The sequence below is a fragment of the Miniopterus natalensis genome, chromosome 5 (assembly GCF_054644295.1).
Source record: "Miniopterus natalensis isolate mMinNat1 chromosome 5, mMinNat1.hap1, whole genome shotgun sequence".
NCBI lineage: Eukaryota > Metazoa > Chordata > Mammalia > Chiroptera > Miniopteridae > Miniopterus > Miniopterus natalensis.
The window spans coordinates 20,333,900-20,361,826 of record NC_142085.1 but is presented as its reverse complement, the minus strand read 5'-3'; the positions used below and the strand labels follow the sequence as shown (position 1 = coordinate 20,361,826).

The 27,927-nt window shown below is 40.2% G+C and overlaps 1 protein-coding gene across 1 annotated transcript; it reads left to right on the top strand.

Moving 5' to 3' along the window:
- The first annotated feature begins 682 nt into the window (after positions 1-682).
- Positions 683-27,927, top strand: OPN5 (opsin 5). Its single transcript, XM_016212654.2, has 6 exons — positions 683-812; positions 4,690-4,809; positions 8,205-8,375; positions 11,800-12,134; positions 23,704-23,945; positions 27,864-27,927. Exons 1-6 carry the CDS (start codon positions 683-685, stop codon positions 27,925-27,927), a joined length of 1,062 nt encoding a protein of 353 aa, XP_016068140.2.

The following is a 27,927-nucleotide window of genomic DNA, read 5'->3' as shown; positions in this document are numbered from 1 at the left end:
TGAATTGTGAGTTACAACCAAGATTGAATTATTTCCTAAATGGCCCCTTGAAAAGCCAGGCTTTAACTTCATTTAGTGAAGTTTCTATGTTCCTTTGTCCTTAATACCCTAATAACCAACCTGATAAAATATAAAATATACTAAACCTGATAGAGATTTTTTCTGGGCAATTTCAAAATACAATAATCTGGAAAATTTTAAAATATTTTATATATTTAAAATAATGATGGAGTGATCTATCTATATCTATCTATATATCTATCTATCATCGATCTACTGTCTACCTATTGTCTATTGTACACTTCATACAATAGCTTCTCTTAGTTTAGACCTTTACAAAAATTGCTAAGAAGTGAAATGGATGAGATTTGACCTTTAACTTTATTGTCATTTCACCCAAAGGAAGAGTGAAGTAGCCCAAAGAGGGTAGGTAGCGTGATGAAGAAATGAAATAATGTAGGCTTGGGTAATCTGCACACTGAATAATTAAATACTGACATACTCGGATCATCGAAGAAAAACATGAAAATGTTCTCCAGTTATTAATTGGACAATCGAGCCTGACTTTGGGAACTTGTTTTTCATTGACAGCTTGGCTATGAGATGGTTCCAATGGTCTTATTCCGGCCTGTTGAGGTCTCTCCCAATTTGCTTTTCAGACTCGTGGTCGCCTGAGAACAGCATGGCGCTAAACCACACGGCCCTGCCCCAGGACGAGGGCCTGCCACACTACCTTCGGGACGGGGATCCCTTTGCTTCCAAACTTTCCTGGGAAGCAGATCTGGTGGCTGGCTTTTATTTAACAATAATCGGTAAGCTTCCTTAATTTTTCTGTGCAAAAGTTGCATCTAGAAAATTCATAGGCTGATATGTTGATTTTGCACAAAGATTCCCACACTCACGTGGACATTCTGAGGGGAGGTGGAAAGCGGGAGGAAGGCAGAAGATGGGGTGGACTCTCCATTATCTTTCCTATGCCTTTACTATTATCTTTCCATTATATACTAATATCTCTCCATTGTATTTACTCTAAATACCCCCTTGATAATCCAAAAAGTTGTACAGCAAAATAATTTACTTTGAGACTACATTTCATTTTCATTGCTTTGGTAGTAAGTCCTCTGAATAAGATAATTAATGATAATGGGATTTTATTTAAATAGAGTGCTTTTGCTTGTTAAAAAATGCTTTGCTATAAACAAAATATTAATAGGCTTAGAATGGACCATGGTAAAGTAATTTGGGTGAGAGTTGAAAAGATGAACTGGTAATAAATGGGAGTCAGTCCAAGGTCAAAGGCTTTCGTGTATAATCCACATCAGCGCCCAGACTGTGTCATCCAAGGCGGTGGCCACGTGGATCCTGAGCACCTGTCTGAACTGTGACTTTTCCAAACTAAGATGTACTATAATGTAAATACGCACCAGATACTGAAGACTTAGTATCAGAAAAATAATAAAAAATAGCTCATTAATCATTTTTTAAAGAATGACGACATGTCCTACCCATAACATTTTGGATATATTAGGTTAAATAAATATTAAAATTAATTTAGCACTATTTTTACTTTGTTTAATGTGACTACCAGAAAAAATTTAAATACATATATGGCTCACATTTCTGGTTTACTTTATATTTTTATTGGACAGCACTAGTCTAGGCACTTAGAATTCAGCCATAATACTTTTCTGAAATTTAAAAATTTTGTTTCAAATTTGGGTAACCAGTGTACAGGTGGGTTATGTCTTTAGATGTGTCTGCCTTTAATCTTTTCAGATGCTGGGTCAAGATTTTTCTCTTTCTTTCCCTCTCTCCTTCCCTCCTTCTCACTGACTCCCTCTCTTTCTCTCTTTCTCATCTATTTATTACTGAATAAGAATTTTATTTAAACTCCTGCAATTAGCAGAACTCACTAGAACTGTCTGGAGACCCCTCTATGGTCACTGCCTGAGACAAAAGAAATCAAGATTAATCAGAAATTCTGCTGCAAAGGGATTCCCTGGGTCCTTGGCTTTATTATATGTTATTATGAAACTGATTTAAATCCTGTATTTTACGAATGGATCTCCACATCCTTTCAAACACAAATAGACACTGAATGCCCATTTGTCTCTACTGTGTAAGTTACTGGGAAAACAGCAGTGAATGAAGTGGACAAGTAGTCTCTGCCTGCACAGGGACTATCTATCTGGCAGTAAAATCCCCATGGCATTTTTATTAAGCATAAGTACTTTCAATGATCAGAAAAGACAGAAGAATAGACATCATATAAATTGAATTTGTCTCAATCAATTACAAGAAATGAATTAAAAAGTAGCATCTTTGACCTGACAAATTCCCCCAGGCAACACAAAATAGGGAGGGAGAGCTGTCCATTCCCCACACTGGCATGAGGGGTCCAGGGAACAGAGGCAACCAGGGTGGTGGTGGGTGGGGGAATCCAGAGGAGAATTTCTCACTTAATGCACATGGGGTTGGAGCTAGAAAAAGAAGTCCAAAAAGAGTCCCCAAAGGGATCATCAAGTGACTCAGGGAGCTGGGGATAAAGCCAAGACCTGTTCCAGAACAGTCATCCAATCAAGTCAGGGTCAGGTGGAGGGGAGTGGGCTCATCCTAGATCCCGGTCTTGGGCTTGGTTCTGTACCTGGTTTTCACCCCCTCCTAGGACAGGTTTAAGGGATGTGCCAAGATTCCTTCTAAGGAACCAGGATGGAACGACATTCTTGGTGAACTTTGCTAAATCCTGGAAGTCTTAGGGAGGACTGGGAGATGAAGAGATAAAACCGGGATGGAGGAGAGATAAACTAGAGACCCATTTCCACCCTCCCCTCTTTTACTGTAAATACTTAGTTTATTCTCAGTCTATATATGAGAGTTTATATTTTTGTATTCACAGAGTCAGGATTTTGATCATCTAAAAATGCCCCCCCTTTAGTCTTTACCTTCTTAATTTTCTTTTAACTATCCTTAAAAATCAGTTTGCATTCTCTTGATTGCCCCCCTACAGCTAAGATTGCCTGTGGAATAATCTACATGCAACTCATAGAGAGTTGACTATTTATGGATAATGCTTTGGGTACTGGGTGAAGCCTTACGAATCAGAGTTAGTAAAGAAAATTTAAGAAAGGAAAAGAGAATATTCTCGAAAGTAATGTAGAAAGACAAAGGGTGTTTATTTATATTATTATTTTTTAAGTATGTCTATTGATTTCAGAGAGAGGAAGAGAGAGAGAGAGAGAGAGAAACATCAATGATGAGTCATTGATCGGCTGCCTCTTGCACGCCCCCTACTGGGGATCAAACACGAAACCCGGGCATGTGCCCTGACTGGGAATCGAACTGCAGTCTCCTGGATCTTAGGTCGATCTTCAACCACTGAGCCACATCGGCCAAGCTGTTTATGATTTTTCAAGTCATGTTTTCACATTTTAATTTCCAGCTAGCCTTGCTAGCTGGTTTCCTTTCACGAGCCATCAGTTTCACTTTAGTTGGTTTTCTCCAAAACTCCACAATCTCTTCTATTTTTAACTCTTCTGCCTTAAGAAAGCTAAAGAGAGTTTGAGGGGCCATTAGGCAGCCCTGCTCCAGGTATCAGAACTTCCTCAGAGCGCAGGGCAGCAAGCTCCTGGTGGTTTTATACCATCAGCAGAGACTCACGTCCCTGTCCCTGCCCCTGGATGGACTTTAGTGGAGAGGGAGAGATTAAAACAGAAAGCTCTGGGTTTCTCCTGTTAATACTCTCCTTATTCCTTACTACTGAAGGCAGCTGTACCAGATTCTCATTTATACACAGCCACACTATGAAGCAAGACTTCCTGAAGAAATCTACTCTACATGTTAAGCTATGGAAGTAGGTGTATTCTTTTCTTAAAGTCAGTAGGGATTGGGTCATTTTTGGATTTAAACTGGGTTTGTAAGGACTTTGGGACAGTTTCATTGTAATGCCAAAACCAATTAGTCATTAATGAAAGGACATTTTTTTTAAAAAAGTGGGAACACATTGATACCATTGTTGGTAGGTTGGTGGGTTGAGGGTCACTTTCTCTCCCTTTGGTGGAAGGGGGAGAGTCCGTATCACCAATTGTCACCCACTTCCCCCATGATACCTACTCCAGTAGCAGCTACAGACACCCAGTGTCCACATGTCCTAGGGAGATTGCCCCCAGGAGATGACCCTTTCCTGGCCAGGGGTTATGCCAGCTTCATCTGGCCCCTGCCTCTCCTAAACTCCTTAGGAGTCCACAGCAGCTAGTTCGGTTTGGGTCACTTTATCTTCAGGATTTATCAAGAGCCAAAGGGGCTAACCCTTCTTAGCAGAGGAAGGGAGTTCTATAAAGTCAATACTCCATAAAAACGCCTGAAAAAAATACTTCACCCTGGGGACCAGTACAAGAACTGACTTAAGATGCCCACACCCTCCTACCTTCACTGGGAAGTTAGTGGTTGCTTTTTCTGGGTAAGTTCAGTTTTATAATCCCTAGTTCCTATACCTTTGGAGGCAACCCATCCCTCACCTGTCACTCACAACTCATTCTTTTTATTTCATCTTCTTAATTTAGATTTTATGTAGAGTCCTCTCACTACCCTCTAAATCTATGGTGTCCATTTTTGAAATTGAGAAGTGTTTTCGTATTCGAATGAACTCTAAGTCCTAATTTTAACGATGGGGGTTTATATTTTTCTTTGTAGGGATTCTGTCCACAGTTGGAAATGGGTATGTCCTTTATATGTCTTCTAGACGAAAGAAGAAGCTGAGGCCTGCGGAAATAATGACTGTCAATTTGGCAGTCTGTGACCTGGGGATTTCAGGTAATACTATCATGCTGTTTCACTTTTTGGGGTTGAATTATGCCCCATTCTAAAGTCCTCACTGACTCAGGTATCACCCCCACCCATCCCCTTTTGCTTCTCTCTTCTCAAGTCATGTTTACAGTTTGTGGTAAGTCAACGAAGTGTGGTCTTTGACACCTCCATATGTAATGGGGCCCAGTGGTTCAGAAAACAGACCCAGGCAGGCTATAGATCACTGTTTCGAGCTCCATTACACCCCCTTCCCCCACATGGAAATCTGTTAAAATAAGCATCAAGGGGGCAAGGTCTGAAGGGTAAATGATGAGTGAAGAAAGCCTGAGGTGAGGATAGGAAGAGAAAAGAGCTGTCTCATTAATGACACATTGAAGTGTGGCTGAAGGACTGACTGCAGGTACAGGAAGCTCCTCGTTCATTGGTTCTCAAACTTGGCTGTACAAAAAGTCACTTGGGGAACTTAAAAAAAATTTATGTCTGGGTTTCATACCCAGCAACTTTCATTTAACTGGTTGAGAATGTCATTGGATATCAGAATATTTAAAATTAAGATTTCCAGATAAGTTTAGTGTGAAGCCAAAATTCAAAACCACTTCTTTGGCCTCTGGTAAAAGTTAGAGTAAAATTTCTCTTTAACTGTAGTTCATTTTTACAAATACGAATGACTTTGGGTAGGCCACCTCCCTTTGCTTTCACATTCCAGGACTGTCTAGATACAGTTTAATGTGCCTGCGGAGCCCACATCCTGCTATTTAGCAGAGGATCTTAGGTTACCAGTGTTGGGGAAATCAAGTTTGAATAATTCACATCCACTCCATTCTCTGCTGGAATCCTTTCAATAGTTTCCCATCTAAAGCATTCCCTTCTAAACATATTTTCAGGTATTTGTTTCTCTCTTCACAAGTGGATAGTTCTGCCACTGCCAATCTCTGAACACAAGGCTCAGTACTAAGCCTCTCCTACCAAGTCGCTACTCATCACACAGCAGTGAGGCTGTTGCCCTCTCACTGAGTTTGGATCCTGTAGGTTATTTGGAAAGACTTTACTCAGTATGGACAGACTTAAATAGCATGAACTCTTATGAGAAATACACACACACGTTAAGAGAAACATAACATGTCAGTCCCCCCTTCTGTGAAAATAGTCAAGATGAACCCCAGGAATTTTCGAGGCTGCAAAGTAGCTGCCATTTTTGCTATTGCCACGCGATGGCATTGTCGCAGCAGGAATGACAGCTTTCCTGGTCAGCTCATCCTCCTGACCCCTGACGGTTCTCTTTCAGTTAAAAAGTTTGGATGGAGCCTATTTCAGCCTCATCTTTCGCCATGGACTCAAACTTAACTGATGCTTACGGCTGAATTAGACTAGGCTTGAATAAAAATGTCCTTAATCATTTGGATACATTGAAAATGCTCGCAACCAAGCGAGTCTGCCCTAGAATTGCACACACCACCTCATTAGTCTGCACGTGTCTTTATATAATTCACCAGGAAATATTTTCTTCCATGTGATAGCTTTCTCTGATTAACTTGGATCACTTTTTCACCTTCTGAGTACTATCTCTAATACACTTTCCCCTTCCAATAAACCTTAAACGTTCTTATGTCTGCATTATTTTTTTCTTGGTCAACTATATTTCATTATAAGCACCTTGAGCAAGCACATCCCAGAGACCAGGTGCCTATACATCTATACAACTAATATTTGTTGTTTACTTACCAATGGCTTACAATTGTTTATATGTATTAGAATCACCTGGGGAGTTAAAAAAAAAAAAAAAAGAAGAAGTATGTGGATGCCTGGGCTTATTCCAGATAAATCAAATCAGGCTACCTAGGGATTGGCTTCCTAGACGTTGATATTCAAAATAAATCAAAACAACGCAAAACAAAACATAGAACAATTCCTTCCTCATTCAGAACTGCCGCTTCATTACCATTCCACTAAGCCTAGAAGGGAGAGACATTCTACACGACATTGCAAAGGCTCATCAAAAGCTCGCTCCAGAAGGAACCTTAAAATAGTTTTTGCTAATGGATCCCAGACTCAACACACACAAAATCCACCCCATCCTAGTCACTGTCACTGGTCTTTTGCTGCCTTAAGCAGACACTTAGCTCAAGCTTTGAAGTGGCTGTTTCCTCTGCCTGGAATATTTTCCCTCTAGATATTTGCCTGAGTTCTTTAGGCATCTGCCTCAATATCACGTTCTCAGCGAGGTCTCCCGTGATCCCCTGATGTAAAACAACAATTGCTGTCTATCCCCTCCCTGGGCTTTATTATTCTTCACAGCACGAATCACTCCCTATTATTCTACCATGTCGTATCTCACACTACCAGTTATTTGTTTCTTTTGTCTGCTCTCTCTGTTAAAAAAAAATGCATTTGTGAATCTTGATCTCCACTTTGTTCTCTAGCACCTTGCTCTGTGTTTGTTGCATAAGAGGCACTGAATAATTACTTGTTGATTACAAGCAATTCTTTTCCACTGAGTTTCCTCGAAGACAATGGGTTAGACTCACTCTGATTACGAAGCTGTAAGAATATGAGGTGTCTAGACGACTGGAGGAGGTGTGTGTCCAGCTTACAGAAGGCATTAAAAAATATGTGTTAAGTGATTAAACTAAATAGGAACTTCTGTATACCTATGTATACCAAGGAAAGGGCACACTCGGGAGGGGTGGGGCAGGCCAGCACCTGTGGCTGCATATATTGGTTATTTGGTTTTCCTCATGCAGTAAGGTTAGAAAACCCTCTTTTGATAGATTTATCACGTAGAGACTTTGAAGAGCTTCATGAGCACATTCCCTTCAGGGAGGGCCAAGACTGAATACAAGGACTGAATAAGGGAGTGTGCAGGGTGTGAATTAAAGTACAGATGCTCCTCCACACACAATGGGGTTTCATCCAAATAAACCCATCCCATGTTGAAAACATCGTAAATCAAAAATGCACGGAATACACTAACAGACTGAACATCATAGCTTAGTCCATCCAGCCCACCTTGAACATGCTCAGAACACTTACATCAGCCTACAGGTAGGCATCATCTAAGAAAAAGCCTGTTTTATAATAAGAGTGTTAACTATCTCATGTAATTTATTACGCATATCACTTTCACAGCATCCTAAAGTCCAAATATTCTTATACTGAGCCGTCATAAGCTGGACCATCTTTAGAAGAATATTTTCTAGAAAGTAAACAACAACAAAAAGCTAATGGAGGAAAAAATAGTTTAAATCTCAGAAATCTAGGTCTGATTATAAACAAATTGAACCTAACATTTACTAAAATAGCCATCTCTCATTTGAATGGGATATAACTCAACAGTGAGTTGAGGGAGGTGGGTAGATGTTAACTGGAGGGAACTTCCCTTCATCAACTGCTTGGCGCTCTAGTTGTAGGCAAACCGTTCACGATCATCTCTTGCTTCTGTCACCGCTGGGTGTTCGGCTGGATTGGCTGCCGCTGGTACGGATGGGCTGGATTTTTCTTTGGCTGTGGAAGTCTTATCACCATGACTGCTGTCAGCCTGGACCGATACCTGAAAATCTGCTATTTATCTTATGGTAAGTAGGAAAGTTTCTCACTCCCTGATAGTCAAAGCTAGGTGGCTTGGCACAGCGGTCCATATTTCACCCATAGGCAATAAACAAAGGTTATTAATAACCTCAAAGAGTATGTCTATTATAACCTATCTTATTCTAACATATATTTAAAAGTTTGAGCTTTTGTCAATGTGGGTTTCTTTTAATTCTACATTTATAGGAATGTCTGGTGTTTGCTTTGAAAAGTATCCTTTCCTGTAATAAAGTGTGTAAGCTTCTCCCATGTTTTGCCATGCAACCAAAGGAAACAAAATGCATGGGGAGGACGTTAGGTCCATGATGTTTAGCTCGTTCCCACATGGTAAGTGTAATTATGTGGAAAGATGTTTATGATTCTCCTTAAGCACTCAGGCTCCCTGTCGTTGCAGAGATGAGGAATTCCAATGGTCTGCCTGTAAGTTAAGAGAGCCTTGCAGCTGTGTCTGCAGGAAAGGACACACAGACAGAAATGTCACTCAACGTTCTCTTTGTGGTATTGGTAGGTAGGTAGAAAGATGAGGGACTAAGAAAATCGATGAGGACTGAAAGAGCAGTAAACAAGTTTTCAGGAGCAAGATATATTTTTTTTTAATGATTAGACTATTACACATGTTAAAATAAATTTTTATTACTTTTACTTCTTGGGATCCTGGGAACTTATTAAACCCACAAGAGATGCATTTGGGCCCTTAAGGTCAGTATTGAGAACCAAGTGCAACCAGGTAATAATATTGGCTCCCTCTGGATTCAGCTGCTTTGTCTGTCAACCTGTCAATCAGAGCAATTGTGACCATGGAGCCTGAGGTGGGAAAGGTCAAGTCAACGTGATACTCTCAGTGTGGTGGAGATTTCCTTTATATTTTAAAAGTTTACCGTCCCCAAATCCAAGGAAACCATGCACAAGAAAGGGGAAGGTCATCACCCACCATCTTCACAACCCAGCACTCCTTCATTTTTTTTTTTTAACTTTGCATCTCCTTTTGTAAGTAGTTTAAAGCTTCCAATAGAAATAGCTTATATCAATATTTCCAGTAAATAAAAAACATACAGTTATACATATTCTAAATAACTACAGAGTCAAATTCTTTCTATAAACTTATTTTTGGTCATATCAGTAATGGAAGGAGACTTGACTTGGGGTGGTGAACACACAATGCAATATATAGGTGATGTATTATAAAATTGTACACCTGAAACCTATAGGATTTTATTAACCAATATCACCCCAATAAATTCAATAAAAAAGAAAAACGTGAAGAAGAAAAAATACACACACACACACACACATACAAGAAAGCAAATGTTAAACTTCCTGGGAATATTTGAGGGACATGAAGCCTTAATGTCTCTGCTTTTTAAATATTTTCTTAAACTGAGGCTTTGTGTCAATCAAGAGATGATCCTCTCCATCCCAGAATGATCCCAGGGCATAACTCCTATGGGAACTGGATATATTTCCCAGCTTCTTCTAAGGTTGAACTCCCACGGGATGGTTTCGTCATTTGATTTGACGCACTATTAAACCCTCCACACAGTGTCTCAGCATGTTGGAATTAGGAGATCACGTGGGGATGTGTAGACCTTTCTCCCATGTACTGTGATGAACTGTTTTAAGGCATCCCTGACAGACAGCCACTTGGCCTCTTCTTGGATTATTCCAGCGACCAGTGACGAGGAGCTTACTACTGCATCAGGCAGCCCATTCTCTGATTGGTCTGCTGTCATTGTTACAATGTTATTCCTTATATTAAGACAAAACTGCCTCCCAGTAACCTCCACCCATTGGTCCTAGTTCTGACTTCTGGAGCAACACAGAACCAACCTACTAATCTACTCCCTCCTGTACTTGACAGCCTTTCACCATACTCGAATGTAAGTATAAAACACCTCACCAAGTAACCCTAACCATAAACGCTTGTAAGTATGCCTCTGCACATCCCGTAAATATATGTGATTATCCGTGCCCATGTCTTATCCTTTAGAACAGATAACCAAGAGCTGACATAGATTGCAGCTACATAATTGTTATCCCCATCTGGTTGGGCTCAAGAAATTTGCATTTTATAATGTAAAATGTCATGTATTTGAAAAAAATAGACAATAGAGTATACAAACAATCTGTTATATTTCTTGTTAGCTCTAAATGAGACAAACCCAGGAGTACAAATGTATGTTAATTTTGTTAGTTCTTTATAACTTGCAAAACAGGCTTTGCATTATTTCATTTAACTCTTATCAAAACCTGTAAGCAGTGTAGTCTTACTTCCTCCATTTAACTCCTGAGAACACCAATATATAGAAAGGTCACATGAATAAGGTCAAATATTAGAATTGAGAAGTAGGCCCCCCTGACTTCCCAAACCTCATATAGTACTAAGCAGAGGCAGCCCTGAGTCTATGCCAACAGAGTCATTCAGTTTTGCTTTGTTTTTCAATAGATTTTGATATTTCTTCTCTGCTACTGTAAAACCAAGGCAGTAAGGGGCCACTTCTCCAACCCCTGGGTTCGAGGGGATAGGTAGGGTGTGGAGATAATTTCCAGTGTAGGTAGCAGCACTAGGTAAAGCCAGCTTGTCTTCGGTGGCTGTGTTGAACTTTGGAAAATGCTCTCCGCTTTTCTAGATGACTGCAGTATTTCTTCTCCTAGAATTCTCTTTTGGTTAGCAGACACTAGTGCTGAAGGATGGAGCTCATTGTTTTCCTGAAAATATTTTCACAGAATTGCTTTTGCAGAACATGACACCATCTACCTAGATTCTCTCCCTCATCCCCTAAGGCTGAGTGCTAATAAGGTTTAAAATTTCAAAACCTGCTCTCACCAAGCAGAGTCAACCATTTCAATGTCGCACCACGCAGTCCTGATCATGGCCCACCAACCCCCACTCAAGAAGTGCTTAGGAAGAAAAATGAAATGAGAGACACAAAAGCTTTTAGGGAGAAGGGCACACATTTTAAAGACATAGAAATGTCTTCTCATTTGATTTTACCTTGGATAACCCACTAATCCATGCCTTTTTGGGCTAGGTCTACCAGTTGGCCTCTTGCATTGGATAGGACCTCAGAGTTCATTCTTGATGCTTTTCCAAGCTCCTCCACTGTCTTCAGCATCCTTTCATCTTTTTACTGTCCTCTTTCCCCAGCCTTTCTCACTTCCCCCTCCCAAGGCTCCCAGATGGCTAGAGAAAACCTTCTCTGTGAAATCACTTACAATTTCATTCTCTTGGAAAAAGGCCCAGCTCTGGAACTTTCCTCCCTTCCCTTCACTCTCCCTCAGGCCTCAGTTATCTGACCACTTCTCCCAGAAGCCAATGGAATAACTCTTTGGATGTGGAATTAGACATGTCCAGGGGAGGTATTTGGGTGGAGGGCAGATTATATCTTGGTAATGGTTTTCTTCCGCCTCCAGGGGTTTGGCTGAAAAGAAAGCACACCTACATCTGCCTGGCAGTCATCTGGGCCTATGCTTCCTTCTGGACCACCATGCCCTTGGTAGGTCTAGGGGACTACGTACCGGAGCCCTTCGGAACCTCGTGCACCCTGGACTGGTGGCTGGCCCAGGCCTCAGTAGGGGGTCAGATTTTCATCCTGAACATACTCTTCTTCTGCCTCTTACTACCAACGGCTGTGATTGTGTTCTCCTATGTGAAGATCATTGCCAAGGTTAAGTCGTCCTCCAAAAAAGTAGCCCATTTTGACAGCCGGATCCATGGCAGCCATATGCTGGAAATGAAACTGACCAAGGTAACTGTGGTAATCATTTACAGAGCTGTTTTCTACTCATTTAAAACTTCAAAGGGCAGGAAGGATAGGGAATGTTGGAGACTCAGAGAATGTAGAATCTCCATGGCTTATGTCCTTCTGAACTTTGTTATTATTTATCTACGCCTTTGTGGTACCTCTTTTCTCTGTCTCAGACTCTGTCTCTCTCTCATTTATGCGCACACACATGCACACACACATACACACTTACATTCACAGGCATACACACAAGCAACAATTCTAATATCTACCAGATTTGTGCAATGCCTCTACCAGAGGCCTATTCTCTCTACTGAAGTGAATATTACTGGTTCTTATAAATTATTTTGGTAGTATGAATAACGACTTTTATGAATTATAAAACGCCTCACAGTATTTACTGCTTTGTATGGACTTTGGTGGGTGTGACTGGGAACATTCTACCCTCTCACATTATTTATAGAGTAAGAACTAACCACATCTGCTTTTCTATGGAAAACTGAACACAGGAGCAATCTCTGCAGGTTTGAGTCTCCAGGTATATGCTAGTTTCAGAATTGGCAGCAATTTAGATATTGTGGTGTAAGGAGAACAGACAATTTGAAAACAAACTAGGGTTTTAATTTCATCCTTGACACTTGCCAGGTTTGTGACCCAGAGCTTGACACCTTTAAATCTCTATTTCTTCACTTGTATAACAGAAATAGTAACATCTATCTCATTGGGTTGTGGTAGAGATTTAATGAGATAAAGTATGTTATCCTGTTGCCTGGCGCATAGAAGGTGTTAAATAAACCATAACTCCTTTTTTTTCTTACACTTTCATCACATCTCACCCTTATGGTAAAAATACTTTTCAGCTCATACTATCACTATAAATGACATACAGGTAATATCAAACTGTATATTTAATATTAACCCACCCAACTTTCCATCTTATATTTTAAAGAAAAAAAGTAAATGTAGATGGCCCTGGCCAGTGTGGCTCAATTGGTCTGGCATCATCCCATACACCTAGAGGTCGCCAGTTTGATTTTCTCTCAGGGAACATGCCCAGGTTGTGGGTTGGATCCCCAGCAGGGGGCATGCAAGAGGAAACTGATAGATGTTTCTCTCCCTCTCACTCCCTCTTTCTCTAAAAATCAATAAAAACTTATTTTAAAAATATATAAATAAATAAATGTAGATGGAAGTTCTAGTAATTCCTCCTGCTATCCCAGTCAATAATGCTGATTAATATCCCAGCTTCAGGTGTCATCACAGCCTACTTTAAGAACCATAAGTGTCAAGGACCTATAGTTCCCTTACTAGTTCCTTCTTGACCAGAGATGGCTTCCTAACAACTCAGGGCATTCATCTTAGTAATATTCTTCTCTCCAAATTGCTGACTTTTTGAAATTGTGCTAAGATCTCTTGGTTGCACAGTCGAGCTAGAGATTCTTTTTTTAAAAATTAAAGTACAGTTGACATCCAATATTATATCAGTTTTAGGTGTACAATCTAGTGAGTCAACATTTATATTCCTTATGAGATTATCACAATAAGTCATGTAACTGTCTATTGCCATACAAACTTATTAAGATAATATGACGATTTCTCCTATGCCGTACATTACAACCCATGACTTATTATTATTTATTTTATAACTGGAGGTTTATACCTTTTCTTCCCCTTCCCCTTTTTCATCCATTCCCCACTTTACTCCCCTCTGGCAACCATCAGTTTTTTCCAGTTGACTTTTACTCCCTAAACTCCACACACTGAGCAGGAGGAAGTTTGAGGGAAGTTTTCATCACTCCAAGTCTACAATGATAACCTAAATATAGGGCAGTTCTTCATGGACAAAAATGCAGAATCACAAATCCTGATCTACTTCTCTCGTGTAATTAGTTATAAAGTGAGAAAAATATTTCCATAAAATGTAGGATCATGAATTAATTTATTCATTTTCAGCTCTTCCTTAAGCTTCTATCTGTGTTTTAAAAAAAAAAATAAATGAATCTATGTTAAATGTGGGCTACATTTAATCCAAATTCTATTCTATATCAAGAGTTGTTCTAGAGATTGGGTGAATGCAACAGTGATAATTTTCCTTTTCCATAGTTGGTGGAAGTATACCCAGGGAAACAATGTGATGTCTATCACACTATAGATTGATGATTCTATTTTATTTGTTATCTTCTAACATGTATACTAAATGACATTATATTATATATGTCTATATTATAATACATATTATTTTTACATTTCATTTACATATATGAAATCTATTTTAAAATAACTTAAATATATAATGTTTCTAATTATTAACATTTGTGCAAAAAGTTTAAGTCAAAATTGAACTCACATTGAAAAGTAAACATGATGTTCTATTGTGGCCCCTTCTGTACTAAATTAAAACTACTTGAAGTTACTATTTATTTTTGACCTTGATTTTCTGTACTGAGTAAAAATAAGAAGAAACAACCTCACGCTGGGCCCTTTCATAGCCCTTTTCCTCCATTTTTCTACCTCTCAGGATTGGCAATTTGCCTGTTCGCTTGGTGCTTCTGATCTTCAGAACAGATTGGTCTAAAAGCTTATTCCTTAAAGGCCACCCCCAGGATTCCAGAATCCAACTCATTTACTTTTTTGTGTACTCTAATTACTTTTAGGTGGGTTATTACCTGGGCCCTCGCTTTGCCAGTCTGGCTTTGTCAACCTAAAAATTGATGTTTTATTTATAACCCTGTCTCCCCATTCTGGCTTCCCTCTAATTTATTTTAAAAGATGGTTTTGCTAGACTTTTGTAGCAGGCTGAAATTTCACACACTACAGAAATTGGAGAGGTGTACAGAAAACCCCCACAAAAAGCAAACAACAACAATAACAAAAAAAAAAACCCTAAAGAAACCAAAAGGGGGAAAAAAAGCTCTCTTTATATCTATTTCTATGACTTAGCATAATCTCATTTTTATGCCTGCATTTGACCTTGTAAAACAAACAATGTTAAACAATCAGGATAAATTCAGTTGAATTAAGGGTTTCTCTCCTCTTCTCATAGCTACGTTCTAGGGATGTCTTTATAATTCCCTGGTGCCAATGGGTGGGAGCTCTGGGTCCGGTTGTTATTTATTGACCCTGGTATTGCTGAGATATTTAAGGTTCCCTCTGGTCTCAGCCATCAGTTGTCGTGGGTCACCTTCCATCCTTTTGTCTCAACTGTAAAGTCTCTTTGGTTTCATCAGCAGTTCCAACTATTCCCCCATCCCTCAACTGCAAACCATCTGGTGGCTGTTGGGGGCTTGGTTAAGACCCTGGAAAGTGAGGCATAAGTTCTCTCCTCTCCTATCCCCAAAGTATTGAGGATTGCTCCCCAACCCCATCCCTGCCCCCTGCCCCTGGCCCCCGGCCCCCTGGCCCCCGCCCCCTGCCCCCTGCCCCATGTTAGCTCAGTGGAGTAGCTTCAGGACAGCTTCTCAAGGTCAGCTACCAGCTCCTCTGATGCCCTCCCTGGCCTTCGGGCTATAGGCTCTTCACCCTTGCTGCAGTGGGAATACGTTCCTATATCCATATGCATCCCTTAAATTGTTCATATAATAATCTTAATGCCCCGAGTCCTTCAAACCTCTGGCTATGGATACTCAAAGTCATTTTAATCCCACTCAAAACCCTCTTCTCTCATCTACTTTCTCTCTTGCAAGTTTCAAATTTCTTTTTTGAAACTCAAAAGCTGAGAAATGAATGTTTTATTTCGGTATTTGGGCTTGTAAAAACCTTCATAGAAGGCAGTGAATGCTCTTGCTGCTGCTTTCATGAGGGGGATGGTGGAGTCACTGGAAGGAAACACCAGAAGCATAGATTAATTTTTCCAGTTATTATTATGCTAATTCTATTAGTACTTCATATTTATTTACTTAACAGACGTAGATCATCTATAATGTCCCAGACCTAAAGTTAGTATCCAGATCCTGTGGGCATCTGGCTTTCTCTTAAGTTTCCTATTTCCACCAAAGCCTCCCTGCCTAATTCAAATCCCTCTGTCAGCCATCAGAACACTTGGCACATTTATTTTACTGAATCTCCTATTTGTCCCTTTTTTTTGCAAGATAGTAGCTAGGTGAGGGCAAGCACTGTGTGCTGCTGCCCCCCGTTGCCTGGTGCCCGCTAGATGCTCAATCAAGATTGCTGTAATGAACACGTAATTGAATAAACTGTTAGCCTAATTACCCTGATCAGTGTGAAGTGCTCCCTTGACCCCTGACTTGAGAGCCTCTTTCCCTTTCATTCCTGAGGAGGTGTTCTGCTTTGCTTTGTTCTTTCACTGTGATTGTGAATTCTTTTTAAAACTCATAAACATGAATGTCAGCTTCCCTCCAGTGACTCCTCTCCTTTATTGAGTGTTTTTTATCACTGAGGATTCAGATTCAGGGAGCGCCCACACCCCTGAATTCTAAGGGTCGTTTGTGAGAAGGCTGAACTGTTTTATTTTTTAACCTCATTAATGAACTTCTTTCCTCTGTTTCTTCTTAGCTTAAATGTCACTTCCCAGAGAAGCATTCCGCAACTGAATTTGTCTTCTTACGATGTTTCAATGCTGCCTTTACATGTTGTTCTTAGAACATGTCACAATATATAATTAATTTACAATTACATACTTATTTTTGTGATTATTTGCTCAATCTTTGGTTTTACCACTAGTAATAAGACCCGTGGGGTTAACAACCATATCACTTTCTTTACTTTGTGGCTAGTTTTGCCACCAGCCCACTGAGAAGTCTCACATAGGTGGCATTTGTTACTAATTTTGGCTGCCAGTGGTTGAACCCTTTTTAGTGTCTAGAATTTTTAGGTTGAGAAATTTCCAACATTTTGTGACTTGCTGAGGAGTGCAAGGAGAGCAGGGGGCAGGAGAACAAAGATTGCCTCTTAATTTAAAAGATACAGAAAGACCAGCTATTAATGTTCCAAGATTCCCTTGCAGTTAGAGTGCAGCTATGACCCTAGGCTCCAGCCACATCAGCCTGTCTCAGGATCTAGTGACATCAGATAAAGGTGTAGGAAGGTCTCTCTCCAGGCCATGGCTGCAGCAGTAATGGTTTCGCATAAGGACAAGTCTGGGTCATAGTTTTGGTTATTATTTCTGTCTACTTGGCCTCAGTTCTAAGTCCAGCATTCCCAGTGAGGCTGTGTTCTTACCAACACATTCCTTTTCTGTCTCACTCAGCCAAAGTCAATTTCTGTTGCTTGCAACTCAGAAACTTGACTGATTCGCCTTAAGCCAAGAACTTTACCTCTCTGGGCTTTATTTTTCTCATCTCTGAAAGGAGGTATGGGAAGGGAATTAAATGATAACTAAGTTACCTTCTAAGAGTCTGAAATTCTAAGAAAATGATTGGATTGGTTGGATTGTTTAAGGGTCTGTGGTAATAGCTCTTATTTCTAAAACCACCTGGCCTCTCCACCTGAGTATTCGCCCCCCTCAAAATAGCAGTATCCCCATCTCAAGGACCTTGTTCATCTGTAATGAATAGTGAACTTTCCCTGGTTCAACCAGATACTTATAAATTTATATTTTCTATTCTGTATGCCAGCCACTGACTAGTTTGGGAATACTGTGTTCAGTTTTAGACAAAAACTCTGAAACACAGATGCGTGGAGTGACATGACCTAATTTGCATCCTATCCTTTTAAGCACAGCTTTTGCTTGTTTAGAGAGTAGTGGTATTTTAAGATTTGAGAAAACTGCAACTGGGAAGTGTGGAATTCTTCTTCTGCTTCTTTTTTTAAAAGTATGAATTAATATTCTCTACTTGGATCACAACCAGGGCCAACATATGGCAGACACACCAAAGCTCTGAAAAGTTTTTTCTATGTAAGTGTATGAAGGAGGGTCTGGGACAGTTGGCTTTATCATCATTCTGCTGATAACATAGAAGGAAGGAAGAAAGTGAAACGATATTCTTAGAGTTGTTGAAATACTTAATTTCTTGAAGGTGGTGTGAACGATGAATATTACCACCCTTGCTTTTATACAGATGAGGGGACTGGTGGGGAAAGCAGGTAGGTCATGACTATCGAGTTCTCTGCCTTCCTCCCTGCCATTGGATGTATCGCTCAGTGACAGGCAGCCCCTGCAGGTGGAAGGCAGGAGTCTTATAACTGCCGTTTACTATTGCATTACTGTCTTTTAATATCATTTCCCCCCTCCAGTTGGGAGCAAATCCATAAACTTGCTAGCTAGACCCAAGAAAGAAAAACCAGATCTTATTTCTATGCTCCTGTCAATTGTTCAGTCTCCTGAAGCAGGTAAGGACGCCCCCCCCCCCCCGCCCCAGCCCCATTCTCTCACCACAGATGTGGTGTTCTCTCTCCTACTGACAATATTAATTATGTGACACTGAAATGTATTTCTTAAGGGTAGTCTAGCTGCTTCTGTGATGTGATCTAATCTTGTTATTGGTGGGGAATTTATTCCATCTCTTTGGTCCTCCTGTTAAGCTTTCACTTCTCCACCAATTCCATGCCCTCTTCTCACCTGTTTCATTATTCCAGGTGGCCTTCAGCTTCCAAAGTTGGCTGAAGTCTTACTCATATCTGGGCAAAGGAGCCTGGTGGAAGGAACTGACATGGTAGTTGTTAGAGGGTCAGGGATTCTGTCTCATTCACATTGGCTGGTGGAGCTGAACCATGATTGGAATCCAAATCCCAGGGTATCTGCGTATCAGTGACTGTCCCACGATTCTACACTACCCTAGCACACAGAGAGGACAGGACATCCCTTCTTGGAAATCTTATCTGCTGGATGGTTCAGTTGTATTGGGTCCGAAGGCAGAGCTTATATAACTTTTTTACTTTCAGTCTTATTGTTCTATTATTGCTTCAATCAGTTAAATCACTGGACTTGATCAATATGGACAATATTAATTATGTGACACTTAATGCCAGTCTGGACTGAAGCTGAAACATACTGATATCCCTTGGTCTTTGAAGCAAGATGTATTTGAAAGGAACTGGGTTGCAGATGTGTGATTCTTTTGTAGAAGCTAAACACCTATTCTGTGATTTTCCTCCCACAAAAACTGCCTGATTTAAGAATATAAAGTCATACGGCTTTTCCAGTAAAGAAAAAGCAGTGCTGAAAGTGAAGCAATTCAAAACTAAACAACTTGGGGAAAGTAGACAAGTACAGGTGCCTGTGTTAGAAGGGGCTTAAAGATACCTGGGAGAGAGAGTCTGGAAAACAGAAACAAAGACCTAGAAATGGGGAAAGTGAAGAACAGACTGAGGACACAAACACATTCCAAGTTGAGCGGAAAGTTCTGAGAAACTGAACACAATATGAGAGTTTCATAAATTTTTGTAGAGTATATATAAAAATAGTTTTAATATTTTAATGTTTAATATTCTATGGAATATATTTTCACATGAGAAGACTGTAAGTAATGAACGTGCCTCCTTTTAGCTTTGTATTCACTTCAAAAACATAAGTAACATCCTTCAATACCTTTAAATACAGGACTCCTTCACTTTTTTTGCTCTAAACTTGCTTTCTTATCATTTACTCTCAAGTATTTAGCTTTATCCCAACCTCAGAAAAGCCACTCTGATTTATTTGCTATGTTTAAAAACACAGTATTTTAATTCTCCTATGCCCTTTTAAAAGGGATTACATAATGCGAATGTTTTAAGTCTTTCCTGTTGCCCATTGCACACTCCCATAAAAGTAGAAAGTATGTAAAGTGTGGAAAATATTATGGACTAAGTGCCAATCTATTTTTCATCAATGACTTTGGCAGCCACACAGAAAACAGCTTTTAATTAAGATACTGTGAAATCATCACATGACTCACCGAAGGAGAAAGGATGGTGCTATGCTAAGTTCCCAGACATCTGCTAAAACAAGCTTTATTGATATAGTTATTATTTATTTGGGGATTGAGGAAAAATACCCCCAGTGTGAGCCTGGAGGCCCCCATTCCATTTACAAACACGATTCACACAGACCAAACCAAAGACAATCTCTCCTGGGTAACCTTCTGCAGAAAAATGGAAAATCAAACAAGCAGGAGACCTGTGCTTGTGCTGTGCACCTCATTTACAACGGTGAAGCATAGGTGGAGATTCTAGCTCAGGACCTTAACGCAAGGCTGCGGGACCCCAAGGACAGGCTTCAGGACACACAGGAAGTCTGGGCAAATTTGATTCATCTCCTTGGGATTAGATTTTCTATTTGTAAAATGTTGTAAAATTAAATATCGTTGAGGTTTTTTTTGTTGTTGTTTGTTTTGTTTCTGCTGCAGTTAAGTTTAGAGATGAGACTTGAACTTTCTGGGGGGAATTTCAGAACCTGGGACTTAAGGGTAGATTTACTTCTTTTTTGACACGTCCCATACATGTGGGGTTCCCAGGGCAAACACACACTATTGACAGACTGTTCACAGGTCAAGCAGACTGAGGGGTGTGGACCATTCATGCATCCAATACTCTGCTCCCACAAAAGCACATTGAAATGCACGTGTACACAGATAACTTTGCTGTAAAAAACTTATCTAACTGGATTTCTATTATTATTATTATTATTATTATTATTATTATCTTCACTTGAGGATAGGTTTTATTGACTTTTTGAGAGGAAGGGAGAGAGAAACAGATGTGAGAGAGATACATCGATTGGTTGCCTCCCATATTGGCGCCCAGACTGTGAATCGAACCGGAACCCTAGTTATGTGCCCTGACCAGAATTGAACCCACAACCCTTGGTGTGTACGGGATGACACTCCAACCAACTGAGCTACCTTGCCAGGGATCCAATTGTGTTTCTAAAACAAAAAAGGGTGCATAAATATTGTTGCTTTAACTTTATTAATAAAACATTTTGTGTCTCATTACTCATCATTAATCTTCTACACCAGTTTGTCATGACCTGGATGTGGGAATTGTTATTTTACTTCTTAACTAAGAGGGTGAGGGAAAGAAGAAGTGGCCCCTGGCCTCAGGTAGCTCCATCCTTACCTCTTCCCAGGGCTTTAGGGAACTCAAAGGTAAAGGGAAGGTCCTTTTTCCCCAGAGCTCCCAAGATGGGTTTGATGTTCTTTCTAGTCATGTGCCCATTGCTGTTCCTACTACTGTAGCCAGGGGCATGCAGTCCTCTAGTCAACTTGGGTCACGTGGTGCCTGTTATACAAAGTCCATAACACAGCACAGGGGCAGGAAGGGAGGCTGGCAATGCTAAGGTACAGGATATATTGAGAAGAGGAAAATAAACCCAAACAAACAAAGCCAGATGTCCCCTACACACAGGACTAATTTGAATATATATAGTTTCATTATAGCAGGTCCTTGAGTAGTGTTTTTTTCAATGTCATTTTGTTATAATGTTGATGAGGTGCCTTCGGTACTTAACTCTTATTTATATCCATTAGCCTATAGTAGTTATTTTTGTTGTAAGTAGTTTCCTTAAAGTTGCAGAACCTATTAACAATGTTAAGTGAGGACTTAGAGTATTTATCTTACAGAAAGAATATTCTAGTAGATAATAGTCTCAGCATACTTTGAAGCTAGTGTACTTTCTCTCAACTAGGGCCTGGAATCGCTCAAGTTTAAAATTAAAACCAAAGCTTGGACTTCACTTGCTAGTGTCAGTTCTCTAACTAAAATCCCTCTTTTTTTAAAAAAAATAAAAAAATATATCTTTATTGATTTCAGAGAGAGGAAAGGAGAGAGAGAGAGATAGAAACATCAATGATGAGAGAGTCATTGATCGGCTGCCTCCTGCACACCCTCTACAGGGTATATGCCCTGACCTGGAATTGAACCTCTATCTCCTGGATCCTAGGTCAATGCTCAACGGCTGAGCCACACTGGGCCAGGCAAGACTCCTCTTAATTCTCATGTAGACTGTTGTCTAAACAAACCCGCCAGGAGTAAAAATTCTATGTAGACAGGGATTGTGTCTGCTTCATTTATTGCTTTATCCTCAATACAAAACATACAAGAGATGCGGAATAATACTTATTGATCAGCTGGATAAACAATGACCTTCCTACCTCCTGGTTTCCTCCCCCTCCATTACATTTTACAGGTTAATCTTCCTAAGCACAGCTCTCATTATCTCTCCTGCTCAAAACCTACTAGTGCCTCTGAGTATATGGAATTAGGTGCAAGCTCGGTTATTTTTTCTACAAAACCCTGCATACATGGATGTTATCTTTTTTCCAGCTTTATCTTCCTTTATTGCTTTCTCATATGCCAAAGTGAGTTGCTCACCAGTTCCTACACCAACCTCATATGTACCTGTCTGTGTCTTTGCTCACACTGTTCTCACTACTATTCCTTTATTCCCACTTGCCAACATACAGGTTAATGCTACATCCTTCATGAAACTCAGTGTGTCCCATAGCATGAAATTTTGTTCCCCCAGCACTTAATTCCCATTCAGCCTTGTTCTGTAGTTATTTGTATCCTAGAAGGATACAGTTCAGGCACAAGCTATAGGGGTATCTCCCCCACCCCCACCCCCATCCCCGGGACTTGCTGGTGTCTTGCCCAAAGCACTTTCTGAAAAGGGTTTTGCTGAATCAACGTGAGATGATCTATACCAGGGGTGGGGAACTTCCGGCCCGAGCCTAAATCATTTGGTCTGGCCCTGCCAAGGTAACTGCAGGTGGGATGTGAAATTCAATAAATCTAGGAGCTTTTCTCATAGCTAATTTTTAAGTTGATAATTTTGTATGGCCGTTGAATAATGTTATGAGTATCCGAATGGCCCTTAGCAGAAAAAAAGTTCCCCTTCCCTGATCTATAGGTTTAAGTAAATAGTTACAGGGCACTAATTAGGACACATTACGAAAGGGACAGAATTGCAGATGGTGAGAAACTAAAGAGGATGTTTTAAATCCTATTTCTAATTATTCTTTGGTCTGAAAGTTAATATGCCTCTAAAGTAAATATAATTTTGTGAGAGAGAAGAGTGCTTTCTGGAAAAGTCTCATTTTATACAACTGTGTCACTTTGGTTGAAGCTCGGTGATTCTCTTTTACTTTGTAGCTAGTGAATTTCCATGATCTGAGCCTCAAACGTAAGAAAGACTTGAGCCAAAAGAAATAACATTTAATAGAAATCTCTAAAGAAGATTCATATTAGAATTTCAAACAAGGGCAGAGTTTCTAAGTTTCCCCAGGCAAATATAGGTGATTTAAAATTTCATCGAGGTGAACACATTTTCCATGTAGTTTGTAACTGAATGTGGGCTGAGAAGTCTGGAAATTGCAGGAGCACCGATGTCTTTTTAGCATGATTTCCTGCCCAATGTAGGCACAATGGAGTGGTGTTTATAGGGTTAGACTTTGGGCCTTTGGGTACATTCAAAGTCTGGAGTGGAGAATAAATGAGGTGTAGTAAGTGGGGTAAAGAATTGTAATAACTTCTTCTGGCCTCACTTTTCAGAAGTTCATATGAAATGATTCATACAGACAAGAGAAATGGGAAGATAATAGACTTTCTTTGGTGTAAATAAGCTACCTGCCTTCGGCCACACCCATCATTCCCACCAGTGGTCTGGATTTCATTGTCTGCTGCTCTCTCTCACCAGGTGGCGATGTTGATTTGTGCTGGCTTCCTGATTGCCTGGATTCCCTATGCAGTGGTCTCTGTGTGGTCAGCTTTGGGAAGGCCAGACTCCATCCCCATACAACTTTCTGTGGTACCAACCTTACTTGCAAAATCATCAGCAATGTACAACCCCATCATTTACCAGGTCATCGATTACAAATTGGCCTGTTGCCAAACTGGTGGTTTGAGAGCAACCAAGAAGAAATCTTTGGAAGGCTTCAGGTAAAATTTTGGAAGCCAGAAATGAGTGATACTCTTTTGTTTCAGAGTCCCCTGGTGTTCAAGCCACTCTGATATGATATTCTGTCTTCTTAGAGTTAGTGCTTATCACTTAGGAGTAGCATAAGGAGGGCTTTGTCTTCTGTTCATCAAAATTCCTGAAATCAAGTATTGAGATATGTAGGAGATGATGACATGAGAGTGAGAAAAGTAATTCTGGTTTTTCTTTTTTGGTATTTTGTTTTTCAGTTGCAGTTTACATTAATATTATTCTGTGTTAGTTTCAGATGTACAGCATAGTGTTTAGAAAATCATGTACTTTAGAGAGCAGTCCCCCGATGATGATTCTAGTACCCACATGGCCCCATACATAGTTAGCACAATATTACTGGCTATATTTCTTATGCTCTAATCTACATCATGGTGACTATTCTGTAACTACCAATCTGTACTGCTTAATTCTTTCACCTTTTTCTGTTTTTGATTGTAGAGCAACTAAGATATGAAGCTACGTTCATTTGAAAAACCATTACGTATCACTCTTCCTAATCTGGGACCAAGCCCATTTAACTCCAAGACTACTGTTGCACATAGCATTGATCCAAAATTATGTTCTCACAACAGAAAAGATTCTCCTATTTGGGACATTTCTACCACTAGCTAAGAGTCTGAGATTTGGGCAGGCAAAGATATAGGAAAGATGGAAGATGTCAGGTTCTTTATTTTATTTTCACAAGAGCCCCATGTTATTTCTTCTCTTATCTTTGTCAGATAAGGAAACTGAGGCTCCAGTAAGGTTAAGGGTAAGTGAGCCGCCCATGTTTACAAAGCCGGGAAGTAGCAGAGCAAGGACTTAAATTCAGGTCTGTTGGGTTTCAAAGCTCGTTCTCATTCATCTACGCTGTTTCTCCTACACAATGAACAAGTGAATTTGGAGATCCAGTACCATTTTTCCTAAAGGCTCAGGGTAGGTAAAGAGTTGAGGACTACAGGTGGTCTTCTGTGTCCACTCAGGGCCAGCCTGGGCAGTAGAACGTGGAATACCTACCTGAATTCATGGTCTGTGGTGAGGGCCGTTGAGAAGACCCCAGGTTCCCTGAGCCCACTTTTTTCTTGCTCACCTGAGGTCTAGTTATTTTTCAAAACTATTTTCCTCAAGTAAGTAGAAAACAGAAGGGGGGTGAAAGGTAGAACTAGCTATGAAAAGATTTCAGTTTTTGTCTTGTTCTTTCACTGTGCTTAAGTGACCAATCTTTTGACCTTTTGTTTCCTTACCGTGTAGATAGAGGATCAAATGAAAAAGATAAAAGTACAAATAAAATGTGGTGTTTTCATTGTTGCTATGGTACAGGGGAAGGAACACACAATTTGGAGGTAGAAGACCAGCATTTAAGATCTGTTTTGCTATTTACAATAGCTCTATATTGCCGGGCTGGCGTGGCTCAGCGGTTGAGCGTTGGCCTAGGATCCAGAAGATCTCGGTTCGATTCTCGGTCAGGGCACATGCCAGGGTTGTGGGCTCGATCCCCAGTGGGGGCCATGCAGAAGGCAGCCGACCAATGACTCTCTCTCATCATTGGTGTTTCTATCTCTCTCCCTCTTTCTTCCTCTCTCTGAAATTAATAGACATATTTAAACACACACACACACACAAACAAAACAAAAAAACAATAGCTCTACATTTTGTGGCAAATTAACTACTTAGAGCCCAGGATTGGGATGAGCTGATGGTTGTACTCTTCCTAAATTGTAAGAATTACACAAAATGCATGTGTGAAAAGGGCTAGGCAACAACTATTACTCCCGACCCCTCACATTTATTGGTGGTTAATGCCTTCTCTGTTGAAATGAAAAAATTCAAATGCTAAACCAAAATGCATCTATTTTGGAAGTAATAACATTTTGCCCTTATCAACTTTTAATATTCTATTATGAATACAGGTAGAGAGAATACTTTTAGTAGAGCAGTTGTGAGAGAAAATAATGAGGCACCTTTTCCTCTGAAGGAAAAGGGAATTTAACAGGAATGGCTGAAGGCAAATTTCACCTACCTCATAATTATGCCTCAGACTGACTCTGTGTTCTGCACATTTACTCACAAATGTGAGCAGCACATACATATTCAACACTCAACAATGAAAAGAGAGAAATTTATGTGGAGGAAAGTGACTTAAGGCTACAAACCTTTAGAGAAATCAACCAGGAAAGAGCTCAGTACACCTGCTGCCATTAGCCATTCGCAGGAATCATGGCCATTGCTTTGCTGCAGGAAGACAGCAGCTGCTTCCTTAGCGCAGAGTTTCAGCTTTGGGTGGAAGCAGCAGGCAGTCACGCTGAAACAGGGAGGAGCCCTTAGGTTCGGGAGGCCGAAGCATCTTCAAGGGAGGCCTGCTAAAGTGGTATGATGAGTTGCAGATTTTAGAAGGATCTGCTTCAGACAAGAGGAGAAGAATGAGGAATGACCACCAGAGGTTTCTTTATAACTTTCCAAAGAAGAAAAACAAATTCTGTTTGTCTTCGTTGTTATTAAGAAGCTAAGAAAGTGGGTATCATGGAGGCCCACAGAGTGAGGTGAAGTGATATGAAGCCAGTCTAGAATGAGTAATGTCTTCACCAAAAGAATTAAATCAAATTACTCTAAATTAATTGATATCTGTGTTCTTTCCTTTCCTGAGTCTGAAATGTATTTGCTTTTAATGGGGACCCACTTGGGACATAGCTTGATTTCAAAGAAAAGAGCTAATGTATTGAATGAGTGACTGTAACAGTTACATAAGAGTTAACTTCCCCCCACCCCCACGGAGTCCTTGAGATTTTGGTAGAAGCTAACAAAGTAATGGGGAAAATGTGACCAAGAGCCATTTCTGAAATTTTATTATTCACACAACTGACCCCAAGTACCCAGATGCAGTCTCCTGTATTTTGTAAATAGCATTTCTTCACCTCGCTGTGTGTAAGAGACACCTGGGAACTTTCGAAAACCTGCTGCTGCCTGGACCTCACCAGCAGAGATTTGGTTTTAATTGGCCTTGATTGGGGCTGAGCTTCATTTGTTTGATTGTTTAACTCCCCTCAGGGTGATTCTCATTTACAGGCACTGTTGAAAGCCCGTGAACCAGAGCCTGGGAGAGGAAAGCATTAGTGCAGCTCATGGAGTCATAGGCCTTTCACCTGCCTACATAGATGCCAGTGGCGACGGATTGCCAGGGACAGATGAACCAGACAGCAGATGCGAGGCGACTCTTAGATGGAACAGAAAAGTTCAGGACATACGGGGGGAAGTATATGGTCAAGAACAAAAACATTTTACATTCCTAGGGTTTTAGTAAAGATAAAGAACAAAGCCCAAAATGTCACTATTATAACCAAGATTCCCCTGACCACCTTAGTTTTAATACAGTCTCAACAAAGAACGTTCTTTCACTGGGTGAGTCCCAGGGCCCCGCTGAATGGCAGAGAAGATGCAGTGAATTTTTTCCTAGAGGACAGCAAAATCACTAGGGCACCCGAAATGTGCCCTGAACAAGTGGCTTGTTTTCTGAAAGCTCTACCCAAGGGAATTTTTTACTTTGAAAATTCTAAATTGAGTTATTACTTGGTGGTGGGTGGAGGTGGAAGAGGGCTTGAGGGGCTACATGGTGATAAAATAAAATTAAATTAAAAAAAATAATTTAACTCTTGTGCATATAATATTCATGGTAGTCAATGTTGACATGATATATATATATGTGTATGTATATACAGGGTGTCCCCCAAAAATGTGTATATGCTGTAACAGCTGGTAGCTCAATTTTGAAAATGAAAACATATTTTAATAAACACTGCCTTTATAATTATTCAAAGTGTATGTATACATTTTTGGGGACACCCTATGTATGCAAATAAAATACATATTGAGTTGTGTTTTCCCTTTCTGTCTAGGCTGCACACTATAACCACAGTCAGGGAGGCGTCTGCTGTGCTGGAAATTCACCAGGAGGTATGA

Coding starts and splice junctions, on each gene's coding strand:
- OPN5 (XM_016212654.2), top strand. CDS start 683: ATGGCGCTAAACCACACGGCCCTGCCCCAGGACGAGGGCCTGCCACAC. Junction 813..4,689: donor CTTTTATTTAACAATAATCG/GTAAGCTTCCTT, acceptor TTTTCTTTGTAG/GGATTCTGTCCACAGTTGGA. Junction 12,135..23,703: donor TGGAAATGAAACTGACCAAG/GTAACTGTGGTA, acceptor CTCTCTCACCAG/GTGGCGATGTTGATTTGTGC.